Genomic DNA, 15,575 nt, shown 5'->3' with positions numbered 1-15,575 from the left:
CTGGGATGTTATCAAAAACTTAATTATTCATTTCATTTTCGCAACATGTCACCTCTAAATCTTTCATTTCAATCCATCATTTTTCTTTCACAGACAAAGATGCATCTTCCCTTTGCTTCTTGTATTAGGATTCTTCGCCGGAAATTTAATTTCTGATCCTTTTTTATGATAATTTTCAGCACAAAGACTGCAGCTTTGGAGCTAACAGTAGCATATTGGTCGTAGTCAGCTATTTATTCCTGTACATAAAATTTAATCTAACCTTAATGAAAATTTTTTCTTTGGCAAACAAAGACGACATTGGTCATATTATTGTTTGGTAATACAACAAGGAAACACCCCTTTATTAATTTATTGAAACGAAGAAAAAAGGAATATATTTAAACATGTTTTCATTTTCTACTGAGGGCTGACAATTATGTGGAAATACACGCCCTGTATTGCGATCAACTCTAAACTCTTGTTTTAAATCAAAACGACTCAAAAGAGAGAGCAAATCAAATTTAGGGATGGAAAATCGCTCGGCAATGGTAGACGTAGAATCAAGACAACTTGACGAAAAATGAACCAAGATGAACCAGTAAAGAACATGAAAATAAAACATGGAGAATAAACATTATGACTCGTTGTATTTATGATAGAGTGTGATAAGGTTGGTTTTTCCATTTCCTTTCCTTCAGTTTTCCACGTGCAAAAAAAGCCGACTTCGTACAAACCTTGAGGCAACAATGTTATTGTGCTTTTTATTTTTTTCTTATCCATTCATATATCTGACTAGAGTTCTTAAGTAGTGTTTGCGACTGAATAACTATATGCTTAGAATGTATTAACACGAGCATAAATCGGGGAGGATCTCACTTTATGGACAGCCAAATCCTTGTCTGATCGTTTGCTTTACTGCTTGTCTCACTTCACTTATTTTCCAACAGTACAGAAACGGATTTAACGTTGAGTTAAAGTAAACTACTGTAGATGCTACACCCCTCATGATGACTAGGTGCGATGGAAAAGTTTTTCTTTGTCTGATCAGAATTTCCAGTAAACCATACGGCAAATAACAAACAACTAATGCCAACTGAACCCACAGTGCACTATACACTGCTTTTTTGTATTGCGTGATATTCACTGCATTTGGTTGGCTCGGCTGCTGTTGGACATGATCTTGTATTCGTGTATGATGATGACTTAGAGCACAAAATATTTTTGTGTACGACACAATTGAGATAACGTGACATAATAGTATAACTATAGTACCATACCAAATGGATATGCGGTAATCAAACGCGTAACATAAAGCAGCGACACTGGATAGAACCCAAAAGGTAACTACGATGATATATGTGCGCTTCAAAGTTACAATTTGTCTGTATCTCAGCCGCAACAACAGGGCGAGAAGTCTATCCACGCTTATGGCCGGTATTGTCAACAAAGACACTCCACATGATACGTAGCTTGTGATAAAAGTCGCGGTACTTGCGTATCGACAAGGAATCCAGTGTTCGTGAGCAGCAAACATCCAGCCTGAAGCAGCGAGAGGCTGGCTAACGAGACCAACCAACAGATCAGTAGTTGCCAGACAACGATACAAGAGTTTGGACGGCGGATGAAGGGAAGATTCCCTGTGAAGGGCAACAAGGATGAGAGAATTGCCAACAAATGCTGTGATGGAGAGGAGAATGTTGACTGCTGCGAAAGAAAGTGATTCTTGTTGAAGTATACTCATCAAAGAGGAAGAACATAGCAGTTCATCAAGTGTTTTCGTCTGTGTTCCACCTCTTGTGAAATTTGTTATCAACATTATTCCGCACTTGTTTCCTTTTTCTTATTCGATTCCAGTAAAAAATATTTTGTCTGAACAAAGTTCGCCGGACGACGATCACTGAGACCTTAATGACTTCTTGATAATTTCCAAATAAAACTTCTCTACCAGCCCTTCTTATTTACATCGCATCAGGATATTATTTTTTATGTCAAAAAAAAATAATTTTTTTTTTCCTTGAACTTGTGAGATCATCAGGTATTACTTTTTTTTTTAATTTTGTAATTAAACATTGACTCTGACGAGCCAATAAAATATGTATGTTTGTGTGAAGTAACATAGAGCAGCGGCACTAAATAAAACCCAAGAGGTAGCTACAATGACATAAATGCACTTCAAAGTTACAGTTTGTTAATATCTCATTCCCAATAACAGGGCGGGAGGTCTGTCCACGCTGATGGCCATCTTCATCAAAGACCCTCCACATAATGCATAGCTTGTTATGTAGACTGCGTCCGCTGTGTTTATCGACAAAGGCTGCAGTGTTCGTGAACAAAAGACATCCAATGAGTGCCCCATAGAGAGGCAGAGAACAAGACCAGCCAAACATATTTTGTGACATTTCATTCGGGAGTCTATTGAGCGCCAAAACTATGTAAGTGTCTAATCGGTAAAGTTCAATTTGGAAATAAATTAGCATCAAGAGTCAAACGTATAGATATCTATGGTAGTATTATCATTTCACAACATATTTGAAAGACTATTTGAAACTTTTTCTTCTCAGGTAAAAATTCATTCACAGCTAAGCGAAGAGGATGTAGTGTTCAACGTAGTGCGTTCAATTCTGGAAAAACGAGAGCTTCTGATAGATCTACATCGTCAATGTTCTTCTTTACACACACTTTCGAATGGTTCACAAGTATTATTAACATCTCAAATTTACAAACATTATGGACACTTTCTAATAAAAAGACAAATTCGATTTTAGAACAGGCCTTGTAACCGACTCACGCGGCAATAGGGCGTGTGGCAACTAAAATTTGCATTTGTATTTGTTGTCAAGTAAGTGCGAAATTATTTAATATTGTTTTTCTTTCACTTGAACTACTATTGTAATGTTCTGTTTCTATTTGAGTGAGGTTGTGTATGAATTACGTAACGCCGGTAGCGATTTATTTCCCGCCAGCATAGGCGTTGTTTTCGTTAGATAATTATCATTGCTAGTTGATTTCAACCAAGTCAGTCCTTTCGTTAGTTTTTGCTAGCGCCGTGTTGCTTTTGTTTAAGAGTTTTACTACCGGACCTGGTTATACTACAAATTATCAGTTTGTTTCAATTTCATGTTCCTTGATGTTATTCTAGTTGTTGTTATATTTGTACCTAGATATTTGTATCAATGATTTATTTTCAGTCGATTCACATCTACACTTTTTACATCTAAATATTCGTATATCTGGGGAATAGATTAAATGTATATTCATGTTGTGGCGTTGAACTGGTAGTATTTATCTACAGGGCGTTCATGACAAGCGGATTTATTCAGAAAAACAAAGAATCGATATTATTTTACTGTCAAGAGACAAATACACCCAACAGCTCTGTCACTACTCCATAAGTTTTACCCCATACTTACATATTACTAAGAAAGACAAGACAACATGTGTTGCCGTAAAAGTGTAAGGATAAGTGTCGCTACAAAGTGTGGTTACAGAGTTTCGATTTACTGTCTTTCATGATGTGGAATTGAAAAATATCAACAACAGCTTTAGCAATAATTTAATTGATTCTCTAATAATAACCGTGACTCAACTGTAAATCAGTTTTGCAAGTTATACCACGATTGCCGCTCGAGAGGGATCTAAGTCCATGGACAGTAAAGTGCCTGTCTGATTGTCTGCTTCACTGCTTGTCTCACTTCACTAATCTTCCAGCAGTATAGGAACGGATTTAACGTCGAGTTCAAATTCACTACGGTGTTTGCTATTCCCAGGGCGACAACTAAATGTGATAAATTTGCTTGTCTGTGAGCCATTACAATTGCCACTACACTAACTGGTACGTAACAAGCAAGTAACGCTAACTGCACCCACAGTGCACTGTACACTGCCTTTCTGTATTGCCCCATGTTCGGTGCATTTGGTTGGCTCGGCTGGTGTTGAACATGATCTTGTATTTGAGCCTGATGACGGCGAAGAGCGCGGAAAATCTTAGCATATGATGTAATCGAGATTAATAGGCAAGATGAGATAATAATGCGACCAAACCAACGCGCTATACGAGAAAGTAACGTGCGGTATAGAGTAGTGACAACGGTTATAATCCAAAGAGTAACGACAATGACATATGTGCGCTTCAAAGTTACAATTTGTTTGTATCTCAGCCCCAACAACAAGGCCAGATGTCTGTCCACGCTCATGGCTGCCATGGTCAACAAAGACATTAAACATAATCCATACCCTGAAATGGAGGCTGCTTTCCATGCGAATCGACAAAGTCTCCACTGTTCATGAACAACCGAAATCCAAAGAGTAGCAACGAGAGGCTGGCTTACCAGACCAACCAACAGATCAGTTGTTGCGAGACAACGATACAAGAGTTTGGACGGCGCATGGAGGGAAGATATCTTGTGAAGTGCAACAAAGATCAGAGAATTCCCAAGAAATGCTGTAAGGGAAAAAAAAATGTTGACTGCTGACAAAAGCAAGGAATATTGTTGCAATTCGCCCGCTAAAGAAGAGGAGCATACAAGATCTTCTAATGTTTTCATCTGCGGTCCATCCCCCGAGGAATTTGTTGCCGTCATCACTCCGCAAGCGTTTCAAATTTTGTCGTTCAGGTTATCTGTAATTTGTAAACAGAATAAGAGAGATGGTAAGTTTTTAGCTCGGTAAAGAAATAGAGAGAGATGCTTTTCGTCTTGTAAAGAGCGAGGGACAAAGAAAAGATTCTGAGTCCCCAAGAGGAATCCAACCTCAGATCTTCGTCTCTATTCCACTGCCTGTTAGATCAGTTTTTGTTGTCACCAATCTTCAGTTTGGTAAACGGTCGCTTCCTTTTTCCTGTAATTTATCTATTACTGCAACAAGAGATCTTTCGTTTTGAAAGGTTCTGCCCGGCAGTTATCACTTAAACCTTAATTTTGTGGTAGGATTCACATGACCTGACATACTTAATGACGCTTACTATTTTGAAAATCGAGCGCAAACTCAATATTTTGTGGAAAATAAATCATCTCATCTCGAATTTTGTGGCAGCTGCTCCTTGTAATTATCATCAGCCATGAAAGGATCCAATTTCTCAGTGATAAGCAATTCTGTAGCCTTGTGTTCTGGTTATACTGAGCTAAATTCCATTGATTATTCTAACCTATTAGTATTTATTTTATTCAGATAAAATAATTAGTGCGACGTCGGTCGTCTAAAATGTTCTTTTCTGTTTTTAAAAAGAGTAGAATCACCCTCTAGGCCAGAAATTAAATATTTCAAACTAATTGCCTGTTACACAGATAAAAACAGGAATTTTATCAGAATTTATTTGCCCTTTTCAGATGAATTTGATTCAGGCAAAAATTTGAGTATTGGAAATGAAACACTGACATTGACCTTCTTTTGAAAAGTTGATTTAGTGCGGAAATATTATCCAGGAGAGTCGCGTTTCTTTAAAGGGAGCTCGAGAGACAATCAGTATAACTGCCAGCATACATTCTTCATCATTTGCAATTCAGCAAACGGTCATTTCGTTTTCATGGACGGTATTTGTAACTGTAAGTGACAAGAGATATTTTTTTCAAGACATCACCAGCCTAGCCACGATGACTTTAAGTGGCTCACTATCTGTGATAACATTTACACAGAAACTTTCGCTGATTTCACAGTAGGGTTTACCTATTCAAAATGCAAATACAAACTGCCTATTCAGTTAAAAGATAAAGCAATTTCCCCACTGAGGGAGCTCCAGAGGATAACAGGCTTAAATTATTACTCTCTATCAATTTCGTAATAAGAGGTGATTCTTTAACACAGTTGAAGAATCACCTTAAATTATTATTAATTTGAAATTATTCTACCTAAAAGGTCTTTGAATAGTACTGACACTAATTTCTCGAAAACACCATTCGTGTAAATTCGGAACAAACAAAAAGGCTTGTCTTTTAATTTTTCGGCACTAATTGCCTTTGGTATGATATCGCTCTAAGTGGCAAGCAAAGAGACATCTGCGCTGTAAAATGCTTATTTTATAGCGCTGCCAAAATCCCTTTCCTCTCTGTCATGCAATAAAACGTTTATTATGTTTGTGAGATCTTTATAGGTCTTGAGGCATTTCCACCCTTGGAAAACTGAAATTAAAAAGATCAATCCAAGACGCAAATCGTTTGAGGCGAAAGTTGAAACGGTGGCAATCTATAGATGTAAAAGAAAAATATGTAAATAAATAGAAATATACAATAAAAAATAAAAAACAAAAATTTTAATTTAGGTTTGCATTCGCATTTTATCTGAAGGAAAACGTTGAAAGACATCTGCAACATTTTTATTTTGCAATATGACCAAGCACAACCTCAATCGGGGTAAATTGTTAGTAAGAAATTCAAAACCCCGTAAATACTGTGATCGAAATTTTAAGATAGGCAAAATGAGTTTGTCAAATCAATACTCTTATTTCAACCCTAATGTAGAAACTTCCCAGTATTTTTTCGCTATGATTTCCATCGAACTAGAATTAAGTGTGACCAAACACAAAATGACAGGTAAAATAGAAAAAAACAAAAAAAACACGCTTTAGGCCAGCGTGTCCTTTATAAAATATCACATCTCACAATTTCTTCGTTGGTAGTAATTAGCGATAAGAGGCGAGGACAAGTAAATCTCTACTATCAGCTAGAAACGATCCATCTTAACTCGGAAAACCTTTCGCTGATAAGGTAATGATTAAGCGTTTCTATCAACTCTGTGCATTTGCCTTGGCAAACTCAAAATTGAAAGTTCAACACTGCGGTGCAAGCATATCTTTTCTTCAATTAAGACTTGTTGTATTTATGATAGAGAGTGATAAGGTTGGTTTTTCCATTTCCCTTCCTTTAGTTGTCTTCGTCCGAAAAAGCAGACTTCGTACAAACCTTGGACAACAATTTTATTTTGCTTCTCACTTTTACCTTATCTATTCACATATCTGAGTATAGTTCTAAAGAAATAATCGTGACTGAATGATTATGCTTGGAATGTATTAATACGAGCATAATTTGGGGAGGATCTCACTTTATGGACGGCTAAATGCTTGTCTGATCGTTCGCTTTACTGCTTGTCTCACTTCACTTATTTTCCAGCAGTACAGAAACGGATTTAACGTTGAGTTAAAGAAAGCTAATATGCTTGCTGCATCCCTCATGATGACTAGGTGCGATGGATCTGTTTTGGTTCGGCTGATCACAATTTCCACTAAAGCATACGGCAAATAACAAACAACTAATGCCAACTGAACCCACAGTGCATTGTACACTGCCTTTTTGCATTGTGTGGTATTCACTGCATTTGGTTGGCTCGGCTGTGTAACATAATCTCGTATTTGAGCACGATGATGACTTAGAGCGCAAAATATTTTTGTGTACGACACAATTGAGGTAACGTAGCATAATGGTACAACTATAAGGCCATACCAGAAGAATACACGGTAATCTAACGTGTAACATAAAGCAGCGACGATGGATTGAACCCAAAAGGTAACTACAATGATATACGTCCGCTTCAAAGTTACAATTTGTTTGTATTTCAGCTGCAGCAATATGGCGAGAAGTCTGTCGACGCTTATGGCCGTCATTGTCAACAAAGACACTCCACATAATATGTAGCTTGTGATAAAGGTCGCGGTACTTGCGTATCGACAAGGAATCCAGTGTTCGTGAGCACTAAACATCCAGCTTGAAGCAGCTAGAGGCTGGCCTACGAGACCAACCAACAGATCAGTAGTTGCCAGACAACGATACAAGAGTTTGGACGGCGGATGAAGGGAAGATTCTTTGTGAAGGGCAATAAGGATGAGAGAATTTCCAACAAATGCTGTGATGGAGAGGAGAATGTTGACTGCTGCGAAAGAAAGTGATTCTTGTCGAAGTCCACCCACCAAAGAGGGAGAGCATGTCAGTTCTTCAAATGTTTTCGCCTGTGTTCCTCTTCTTGTGAAATTTGATATCAACATTATTCTGTTACTGGTTTACTTTTTCTTACAGTTTATCTGTGATTGTAGCAAGAAATATTTTGTCTGAACAACATTCGCGGAGTGACGATCACTGAGACCTTAATGACTCCTTTGATAATTTTCAAATAAAACTTCTCTACCAGCCTTTGTTATTTACATTGCATCAAGTTATTATTTTTTTAATGTCAAAGAAAAGTAAATATTTTTTCCCCTAGAACCCGTGAGGTACATCAGGCATTACTTTTATTTGAATTTTGTAATGTAACATTGACTCTGAAAAGCCCCGTGGGGACGAGCCAATAAAGTATGTCTGTTTGTATGAAATAACATAAAGCAGCGACACTGAAGAAAACCCAAATGGTAGCTATAATGATATACGTGCGCTTCAAAGTTACAATTTGTTAATATCTCAGTCCCAATAACAGGGCGGGAGGTCTGTCCACGCTGATGGCCATCGTCATCAAAGACCCTCCACATAATGCATAGCTTGTTATGTAGACTGCGTCCGCTGCGTTTATTATTTATACAATTACTGAAACGAAGGGGATGGAGTGTTACGTTCAATTTTGGAAAAACGAGAGCTTCTGGTAGATCTCTATCGTCAATATTCTTCTTTACACACACTTTCGAATGGTTCACAAGTATTATTACCATCTCAAATTTACAAGCATTATGGACACTTTCTAATAACAAAACAAATTCGATTTTATAAAAGGCTATGTAACCTACTCGCGCGGTAATAGGGCGTGTGGCAACTAGAATTTGCATTTGTATTTATTGTCAAGTAACTGCGAAATTAGTTTATATTGTTTTTCTTTTACTCGGAATACTATTCTGATGTTCTGTTTCTATATGTGTGCGGTTGTGTAAGAATTGCGTAACGCCGGCAGCGATTTATTTCTCGCCAGCATAAACGTTGTTTTAGATAGATAATTCCTATTGCTAATTGATTTCAACTAAGTCAGTCGTTTTGTTAGTTTTTGCTAGCGCCGTGTTGCTTTTGTTTAAGATTTTTACTACCGGACCTGGTTACGCCACAAATTATAAGTTCGTTCCTATTTCATGTTCCCGTCGTTGTTGTTGTTGTTGTTGTTATATTTGTATTAAGATATTTTTATTACAGCCTTTATATTCAGTCGAATCACATCTACACATCTTTACATGTAAATATTCGTTTATCTGGCTAATAGATTAAATGTGTACTCATGTTGTGGCGTTAAGCGTGTAGTATTTATCTACAGGGCGTATGCGCATTTATACAGAAAAAAAAAGAATTAATATTATTTTACCGTCAAGAGACAAATACGCCCAACAGTTCTCCGTCATTACTCCTTGAAGTTTTACCCCTCCATACTTACATATTACTTAGAAAGACAAGACAATAAAACAAATTATGTGTTGTCGTAAAAGTGTAAGGATAAGTGCTGCTGCAGAGTGTGGTTACGGAGTTTCGATAAACTGTCTTTCATATAATGGAGGTTAAAAATATCAACAACACCTTCAGCAATGATTTAATTGATTCTCTAATAATAACCGTGACTTTGTAAATCAGTTTTGAAAGTTACACCACGATTGCCGCTCAAGAGGGATCTAAGTCCATGAACAGCAAAGTGCTTGTCTGATTGTCAGCTTCACAACTTGTCTCACTTCACTTATCTTGTAGCAGTAAAGAAACGGGTTTAACGTCGAGTTAAAGTAAAGTAAAATAACTGCTACTTTCCATGTGACCACTTAGAGTAATGAATATTTTTTAGTATAAGCGATCACAATTGTCACTGTATACATTGGTGCATAACAAACAACTAATGCCAACTGCACCCACAGTGCACTGTGTACTGCCTTTCTGAATCGCACCATGTTCAAAGCATTTGTTTGGCTCGGGTGTTGTTGATCTCGTACTTGTGCTTGGTGATATCTGAGAGTGCGAAAAACCTTTGTGTACGATGCAAGTGATATTACCAGGCAAAATGATACAACTAGGCAGCTGTACAAAAAGATTATACGGCGATTAAATATTGCACATGAAGAGGCGACAATAATAAAATCCCAAAAGGTAGTTACAATAATATACGTGCGCTTCAAAGTTACAATTTGTTTGTATCTCAGCCCCAACATCAGGGCGAGAAATCTGTCCACGCTTATGGCCGTCATCGTCATCAAAGACACTGAATACAATACAGAGCCTGTGATGTAGGTTGCGTCCCTTGGGTATCGACAAAGGCTCCTCCAAAGGTGTTCTTGAACTACGGACATTCAACATGTACCATAGAGAGGCTGGGCAACAAGACCAACCAACAGATCAGTGGTTGCCAAACTACAATACAGGTGTTTGGACGGCGGATGTAGGGAAGATTCCTTATAAAGGGCAACAAGAATAGGAAAATTCCCAGCAAATACTGTGATGGAGAGGAGAATGTCAACTGCTGAGAAGCAAATTAATTGTTGTTGTTGAAGCCGAAGCCCACCCACCACCGAAGAGGGAGAGCATAGCAGTTCTTCAAATGATTTCGTGTGACTTCTACTGCTACTGAAATTTGTTGTCGACATAGTTATGTCTTCGACGTTTCCCTTTTCTTGTAGGTTTCTGTTCTTGCAACGAAAAATGGCAGCAACGATTACTGAAGCCTAACTTCCTAACTAACAATCGCGTAAAGACTTACTCATTTAAAATGCATATTAGGTCAAAAAATATATATTTTTTCCCGGAAACCTTTGGGTGCCTCTGTTATGAAATAGCAATAAAAGGCAAATAACAAAGTCGCTCTTTACCAAACTCAAATTCAATTATAGTAGGATGCTAGTCAAGGGTCCATACCTTTCGTGTGAAGTTAAGACTTGAATTACTATCAGCTACGGAAAGCTAAAAATGCAGAAGCTCAAGCTGGCGATGTCAATTGTTCTGGGAGAAAAATTGAATTCGTGACAATCACCAAATGTACTACGTAGACTACACCACCATTCAAAATTAATGTACGGCAACACATACAAACTTGTTTCAAAATATTTTAAATTAGCTGTGTATCTTATTACACTTTGTAACTTTTTTTCTCTCCGTTTCGTATCCGACGAGAACTAAAAACAAAATAGTGACAGGATCAAGTTATCACACCAGCAAACTATTTTGTGCAACTGTAAAAGAAAATTTATTCAAATTTTTGTTCCTGTGATTCTCTTAGGCAATTAACGATTCTACTTTGGTGATGACAATTAGTTCCCAATAATGAAGTAAACAGGATAATATATTCATCGAAATGGAAAATGAAGAGATGGGCGCTCAAACCTTATCAATAATCGATAAAAAATTTACAATTGTTCTAAGAGAGGCTTCGTCTTTACCAACCCTGACCCACATTTCAAACTCTCTAAAACTGCCACGTGCTACACCTGCTTGCCACGACAGATTCGGACTTGTAACAGGCCTCGTTTACATGATAATGTTTCTTTCGACGATATACATATATGTAAATATACAGACTATTTAAAATATTTTTTCAACTAGCACCATTTTGGAAAATAAGTTTATATATATATATATATATTTATATATCAACTTTAGATCCGTTGTTTTATTTTTGGACGGGAAAATTGCTAATGGACAAACCAACAACTCATCCAATTCTTTAATACAGAGTAGGAGTTTATCCAGAAAATTTTCAATTTATGCAGCTGATCAAAATTCTAAAGAGTTTGGGTAGGCTGCGACAAGTTTTTAATCTCAAAGAATTTCAGTTTTAGTACAAATTAGCACTAAAAGGTAATTTCGTCGACAAACAAATAGACATCGGCTATATTACTGTTTGAAAATAGGATAGGAGAACCTTTTTTGTCACCTTTTTAAATAATGAAACAGGTAGTACATCAAGATAAGATGTCATATAAGTGCCCATTATTATATTGAAATATCCTCCCTTTATTGAAGACAATAGTAAACAATAACGAAGAAAAGTTAGCCTAGTGACTCTATGATCTAATTTTCTTTCTTCCATAGTCTGGTTAGTGAGATTATAAAAGTTTTTTCTGTCAAGAAAGCTCTCATGTAAACGGCAGGTAATTTTGCGATGCTCTGGGGCAATTGTCAAAATTCTCCTTTAATCACAACGGTTACATCTTAATGCTGAAGTGAACAAATCAATTTATAAGTGGGTCGAAAATCAATGGACGTATGCTAAGGAATTATCAAAACCTCGCCGCACAGTGATGTAGGCTGCGTCAAATGCGTATCGACAAAGGCTCCAGTGTTCCTGAACCAAGGACATCCAATAAGTAGGATAGAGTGGCTGGGAAACAAGACCAACCAACAGATCGGTTGTTGCCAGAGAACGATACAATAGTTTGAACGGCGGGTGGAGGGAAGATTCCTTGTGAAGGACAACAAAGATGAGAGAATTTGTAAGGAATGCTGTGATGGAGAGGAGAATGTGCACTGCTGAGAAAAAAGTAAATCTTTGATGTAATCCACCTCCAAAAGATGGGGTGCATAGCAGTTCTTCAAATGTTTTCGTCTGTGTCCACCGCTAGTGAACGTTGTCGTCGACATTGTTCTGTGTTCGTCTCCTTTTTCTTGTACTGAGGCAACTGGCAACGAGAAATATTTCGTTTAAACAGCACAAGCTGAGCGTCGATGACTAAAACTTCCCTCAATAAACACATAAGGACTCGTCAGCGTTTGCTCATTCAAAGTGCGTAACCTACTGACAAGCCTCTTGTATGAAATAGCAGTAAGAGGCAAATAGAGAGACATCTGTGATATCATTTTTTTACAAGGCGAAAAACAATCCTTTTTTAGCTGATCGACAGTTGGAACCTGTGGGGTGGCTCACGGATAAAATAGCAATAAAAGGAAAAATAGAGACATCTGTAATATCAGTTTTTTTTAACTAAAATACGAAAAAAAATCCCTTAGATTCAAGCTTCTTTTTAAATTAATTTGAATTAATTTACATTTTAATAGTCTGATGCATAAGGAGATGTCACGAGTCCAATTTTTTCTTACATCATTCAAAGTTGCCAGCTTGATCTTCGTAATTTCAGTTTGTCGAGGCTCATAATGATTGAAGTATTGATTTCACACAGATGATATGGACACTTGATTAGCTCCCTATCTATGAAAATTCATTAAGAAAAGAGGCCAGAATAGGAACAAATTAGCTTTAAGAGTCAAACGTACAGACATACATCTTTGATACTATTAACATTTCACAATTATTTTGAACGCCGTCTTCTCAGGTACGTAAATTCACCTTTAGCTGAGCGGAGAAGATGGAGTATAACGTTAAATCTCGGAAATTTAAAGGTTTTGAAAAGAATTCAATAAGAAAAGGAAAGTTTTGATTTAAATCCATGCACTCAATAACACAATGTTTGTTTTATTATATCAGTATCAATGACATTTTAAAACATTCATAAGCAATATGGATATTTTTCTGATGACACAGCAAAATTAAGTTTTCAACTGTTTATAGCAAGGAGAAGCGAGGCGCCAGGAAATGCTGTGATGGAGAGAAAAATGTACACCGCAGAGAAAGAAACTGTTGGTTGATGCAACTCATCTACCAAAGAGGTGGATAAAGCCATTATTTCTTTCGCTTTCTTTTACTAACATTCATAAGAGTATAATTTACGTCAAGAGATTATATATTCTCTTGTGCACGTATATCTTTCCTTCAATTAATAATTAATGCATTCAGAGTAAATTTTGGTGGCATGTGAAATACTTTTTAAAAGTTTTGGTTTATGTTTCCATTACCTTTCCTTTATTTTATTTTTCTACGTGACTAGCAAAAAATAATATCGACAAATCCTCTAGCAGAAATTTAAGCGACGAGCGCTCTCTATCGGTCGGCTTTGCACTAAAAGTACTTCTGCGATCGTGTATAACTCGAGGATGGTCTAACTCCATGGACAGCAAAGTGCTTGTCTGATTGTTTGCTTCATTGCTCGTCTCACTTCACTAATCTTCCAGCAATAGAGAAACGGGTTTAAAGTCGAGTTAAAGTGAACTAAGATAACTGTCATTGCCGATGCGACGCCTAATTGTGATGAGTATGTTGTACTATAAGTGAGAACAATTCTCACAATAAGGTATGGTGTGTAACAAACAACTAATACTGACTGTACCCACAGTGCACTGTGTACTGCCTTTCTGTATCGCGCCATGTTCAATAACCTTGGTTGGCTCGGCTTTTGTTGAACATGATCTTGTTCTTGTGCCTGATGATTTCTAAGAGTGCGAAATATCTTTGTGTACGAGGCGAGTGAAATAAGCAGTAAAAGTGGTATCAATATGTAGGTACACAAAGCGGTTATACGCTGATGATCGAAAACAGTGCATAAAGAGGCGACAAGGCATAAAACCCAAAAGCCAGCTATAATGATATAAACACTCTTCAAAGTTACAATCTCTTTGTATCTCAGCCCCGACAGCAGGGCGAGAAGTCTGTCCACGCTTATTGCCGCCATCGTCAACAAGGAAACTCCACATAATACTGAGCCTATGATGTAGGCTGCTTCCACTGCGTAATGACAAAGAGTCCAATGTTCGTGAACCACGGACATCCAATAGGTAACAGCGAGAGGCTGGACAACAAGACCAACCAACAGATCAGTTGTTGCCAGACAACGATACAAGAGTTTGGACGGCGGATGAAGGAAAGATTCCTTGTGAAGGGCAACAAGGATAAGAGAATTCCCAAGAAATGTTGTGATGGAGAGGAGAATGTTGACTGTTGCGAAAGATGCTGGTTGAAGCCCACCCACCAAAGAGGGGCTGCATATCAGTTCTTCAATTATTTTTGACAGTGTTCCACCTCTGCTGAACTTTGTTGTCGACATAATTCGGCATTCGTTTCCTCTGTTCTTGCAACGAAAAAATATTTCGTCTAACTGAAACCTTCCTTTAATATACACATTAAGACTTCCTCCCTCGCGTTTAATCATTCAAAATGCGTCAGAAATTTGCAGCTAAGATTGGAACGAGTAATGTGTCGTCTAAACAGTACACATCTAGCCACGATTAATGACATCTCATACTTCAATTAATGATATTCATATACACGTAGAGAATTCTTCATCAGCGTCAACTCATTTAAAATACGTCAGAAAATTGATGTAATTCCCTTTCTTCATCTCTTTGGTCAACAAGATAAGAAAAATGGGAGCTAACTGAAAATAGAGGAGGAGGAGAAACCATTGTTTTGTACCAGCCATGATGGCCCTACGCGCTCGGTATCAAAACGAGAAACAAAACAGAAGAAAAGCAGGAAATTACTTTTTTAAACATTTTTTCGCTGTTTCTTTTACATTCTCTATTTGTTCTCCTCCTTTCGCCAAAAAATTTAAAGTGATAGTCCTGGAAAAAATTATATAACAAAGTTCGCCTAAATTTTTCTCTGCCAACGCTTCCATGTACACAGCAATGACTGAATTCTTCATGTCTTAATTCCCCTGAGCGATTGGCCATTCTCCTCCGATGATCAGAGTTATATGACTGTGCTAAAGTGAACATAATAATCTATTGATCGCGAAGGAAAATGAACGAATGGATACTTAAAAACTATCAACACTCGATAAAAATATTTAACAATTATTTGCCGAAAATGAAGTGAATATTATTATTATTGAATAA

General features: G+C 37.2%; 4 protein-coding genes across 4 annotated transcripts; all 4 read right to left on the bottom strand.

Moving 5' to 3' along the window:
* Nucleotides 1-804: 804 nt before the first annotated feature.
* LOC131787193 (melanocyte-stimulating hormone receptor-like) lies at nt 805-1,798 on the bottom strand. The gene has a single exon (XM_059104280.2). The coding sequence runs from the start codon at nt 1,796-1,798 to the stop codon at nt 860-862; it is 939 nt and encodes a 312-aa protein (XP_058960263.2). The 3' UTR covers nt 805-859.
* Nucleotides 1,799-3,617: 1,819 nt separating this feature from the next.
* LOC136277364 (melanocyte-stimulating hormone receptor-like) lies at nt 3,618-4,562 on the bottom strand. The gene has a single exon (XM_066159394.1). The coding sequence runs from the start codon at nt 4,560-4,562 to the stop codon at nt 3,618-3,620; it is 945 nt and encodes a 314-aa protein (XP_066015491.1).
* Nucleotides 4,563-6,898: 2,336 nt separating this feature from the next.
* LOC131787191 (melanocyte-stimulating hormone receptor-like) lies at nt 6,899-8,037 on the bottom strand. Its single transcript, XM_059104278.2, has one exon. The coding sequence runs from the start codon at nt 7,949-7,951 to the stop codon at nt 7,016-7,018; it is 936 nt and encodes a 311-aa protein (XP_058960261.2). The 5' UTR covers nt 7,952-8,037; the 3' UTR covers nt 6,899-7,015.
* A 5,625-nt stretch (nt 8,038-13,662) lies between these two features.
* LOC131790486 (melanocortin receptor 5-like) lies at nt 13,663-14,823 on the bottom strand. Its single transcript, XM_059107700.2, has one exon. It carries the CDS (start codon nt 14,780-14,782, stop codon nt 13,841-13,843), a length of 942 nt encoding a protein of 313 aa, XP_058963683.2. The 5' UTR covers nt 14,783-14,823; the 3' UTR covers nt 13,663-13,840.
* Nucleotides 14,824-15,575: the final 752 nt, after the last annotated feature.

Source organism: Pocillopora verrucosa, chromosome 12 (assembly GCF_036669915.1).
Source record: "Pocillopora verrucosa isolate sample1 chromosome 12, ASM3666991v2, whole genome shotgun sequence".
Classification (NCBI taxonomy): domain Eukaryota; kingdom Metazoa; phylum Cnidaria; class Anthozoa; order Scleractinia; family Pocilloporidae; genus Pocillopora; species Pocillopora verrucosa.
Note: the sequence above shows the minus strand (reverse complement) of the source record. Positions and strands in the feature narration are given on the sequence as shown.

What these genes read in the sequence shown, in the direction of transcription:
- LOC131787193 (XM_059104280.2), bottom strand. Translation starts at nt 1,798, where the DNA reads ATGTTGATAACAAATTTCACAAGAGGTGGAACACAGACGAAAACACTT.
- LOC136277364 (XM_066159394.1), bottom strand. Translation starts at nt 4,562, where the DNA reads ATGACGGCAACAAATTCCTCGGGGGATGGACCGCAGATGAAAACATTA.
- LOC131787191 (XM_059104278.2), bottom strand. Translation starts at nt 7,951, where the DNA reads ATGTTGATATCAAATTTCACAAGAAGAGGAACACAGGCGAAAACATTT.
- LOC131790486 (XM_059107700.2), bottom strand. Translation starts at nt 14,782, where the DNA reads ATGTCGACAACAAAGTTCAGCAGAGGTGGAACACTGTCAAAAATAATT.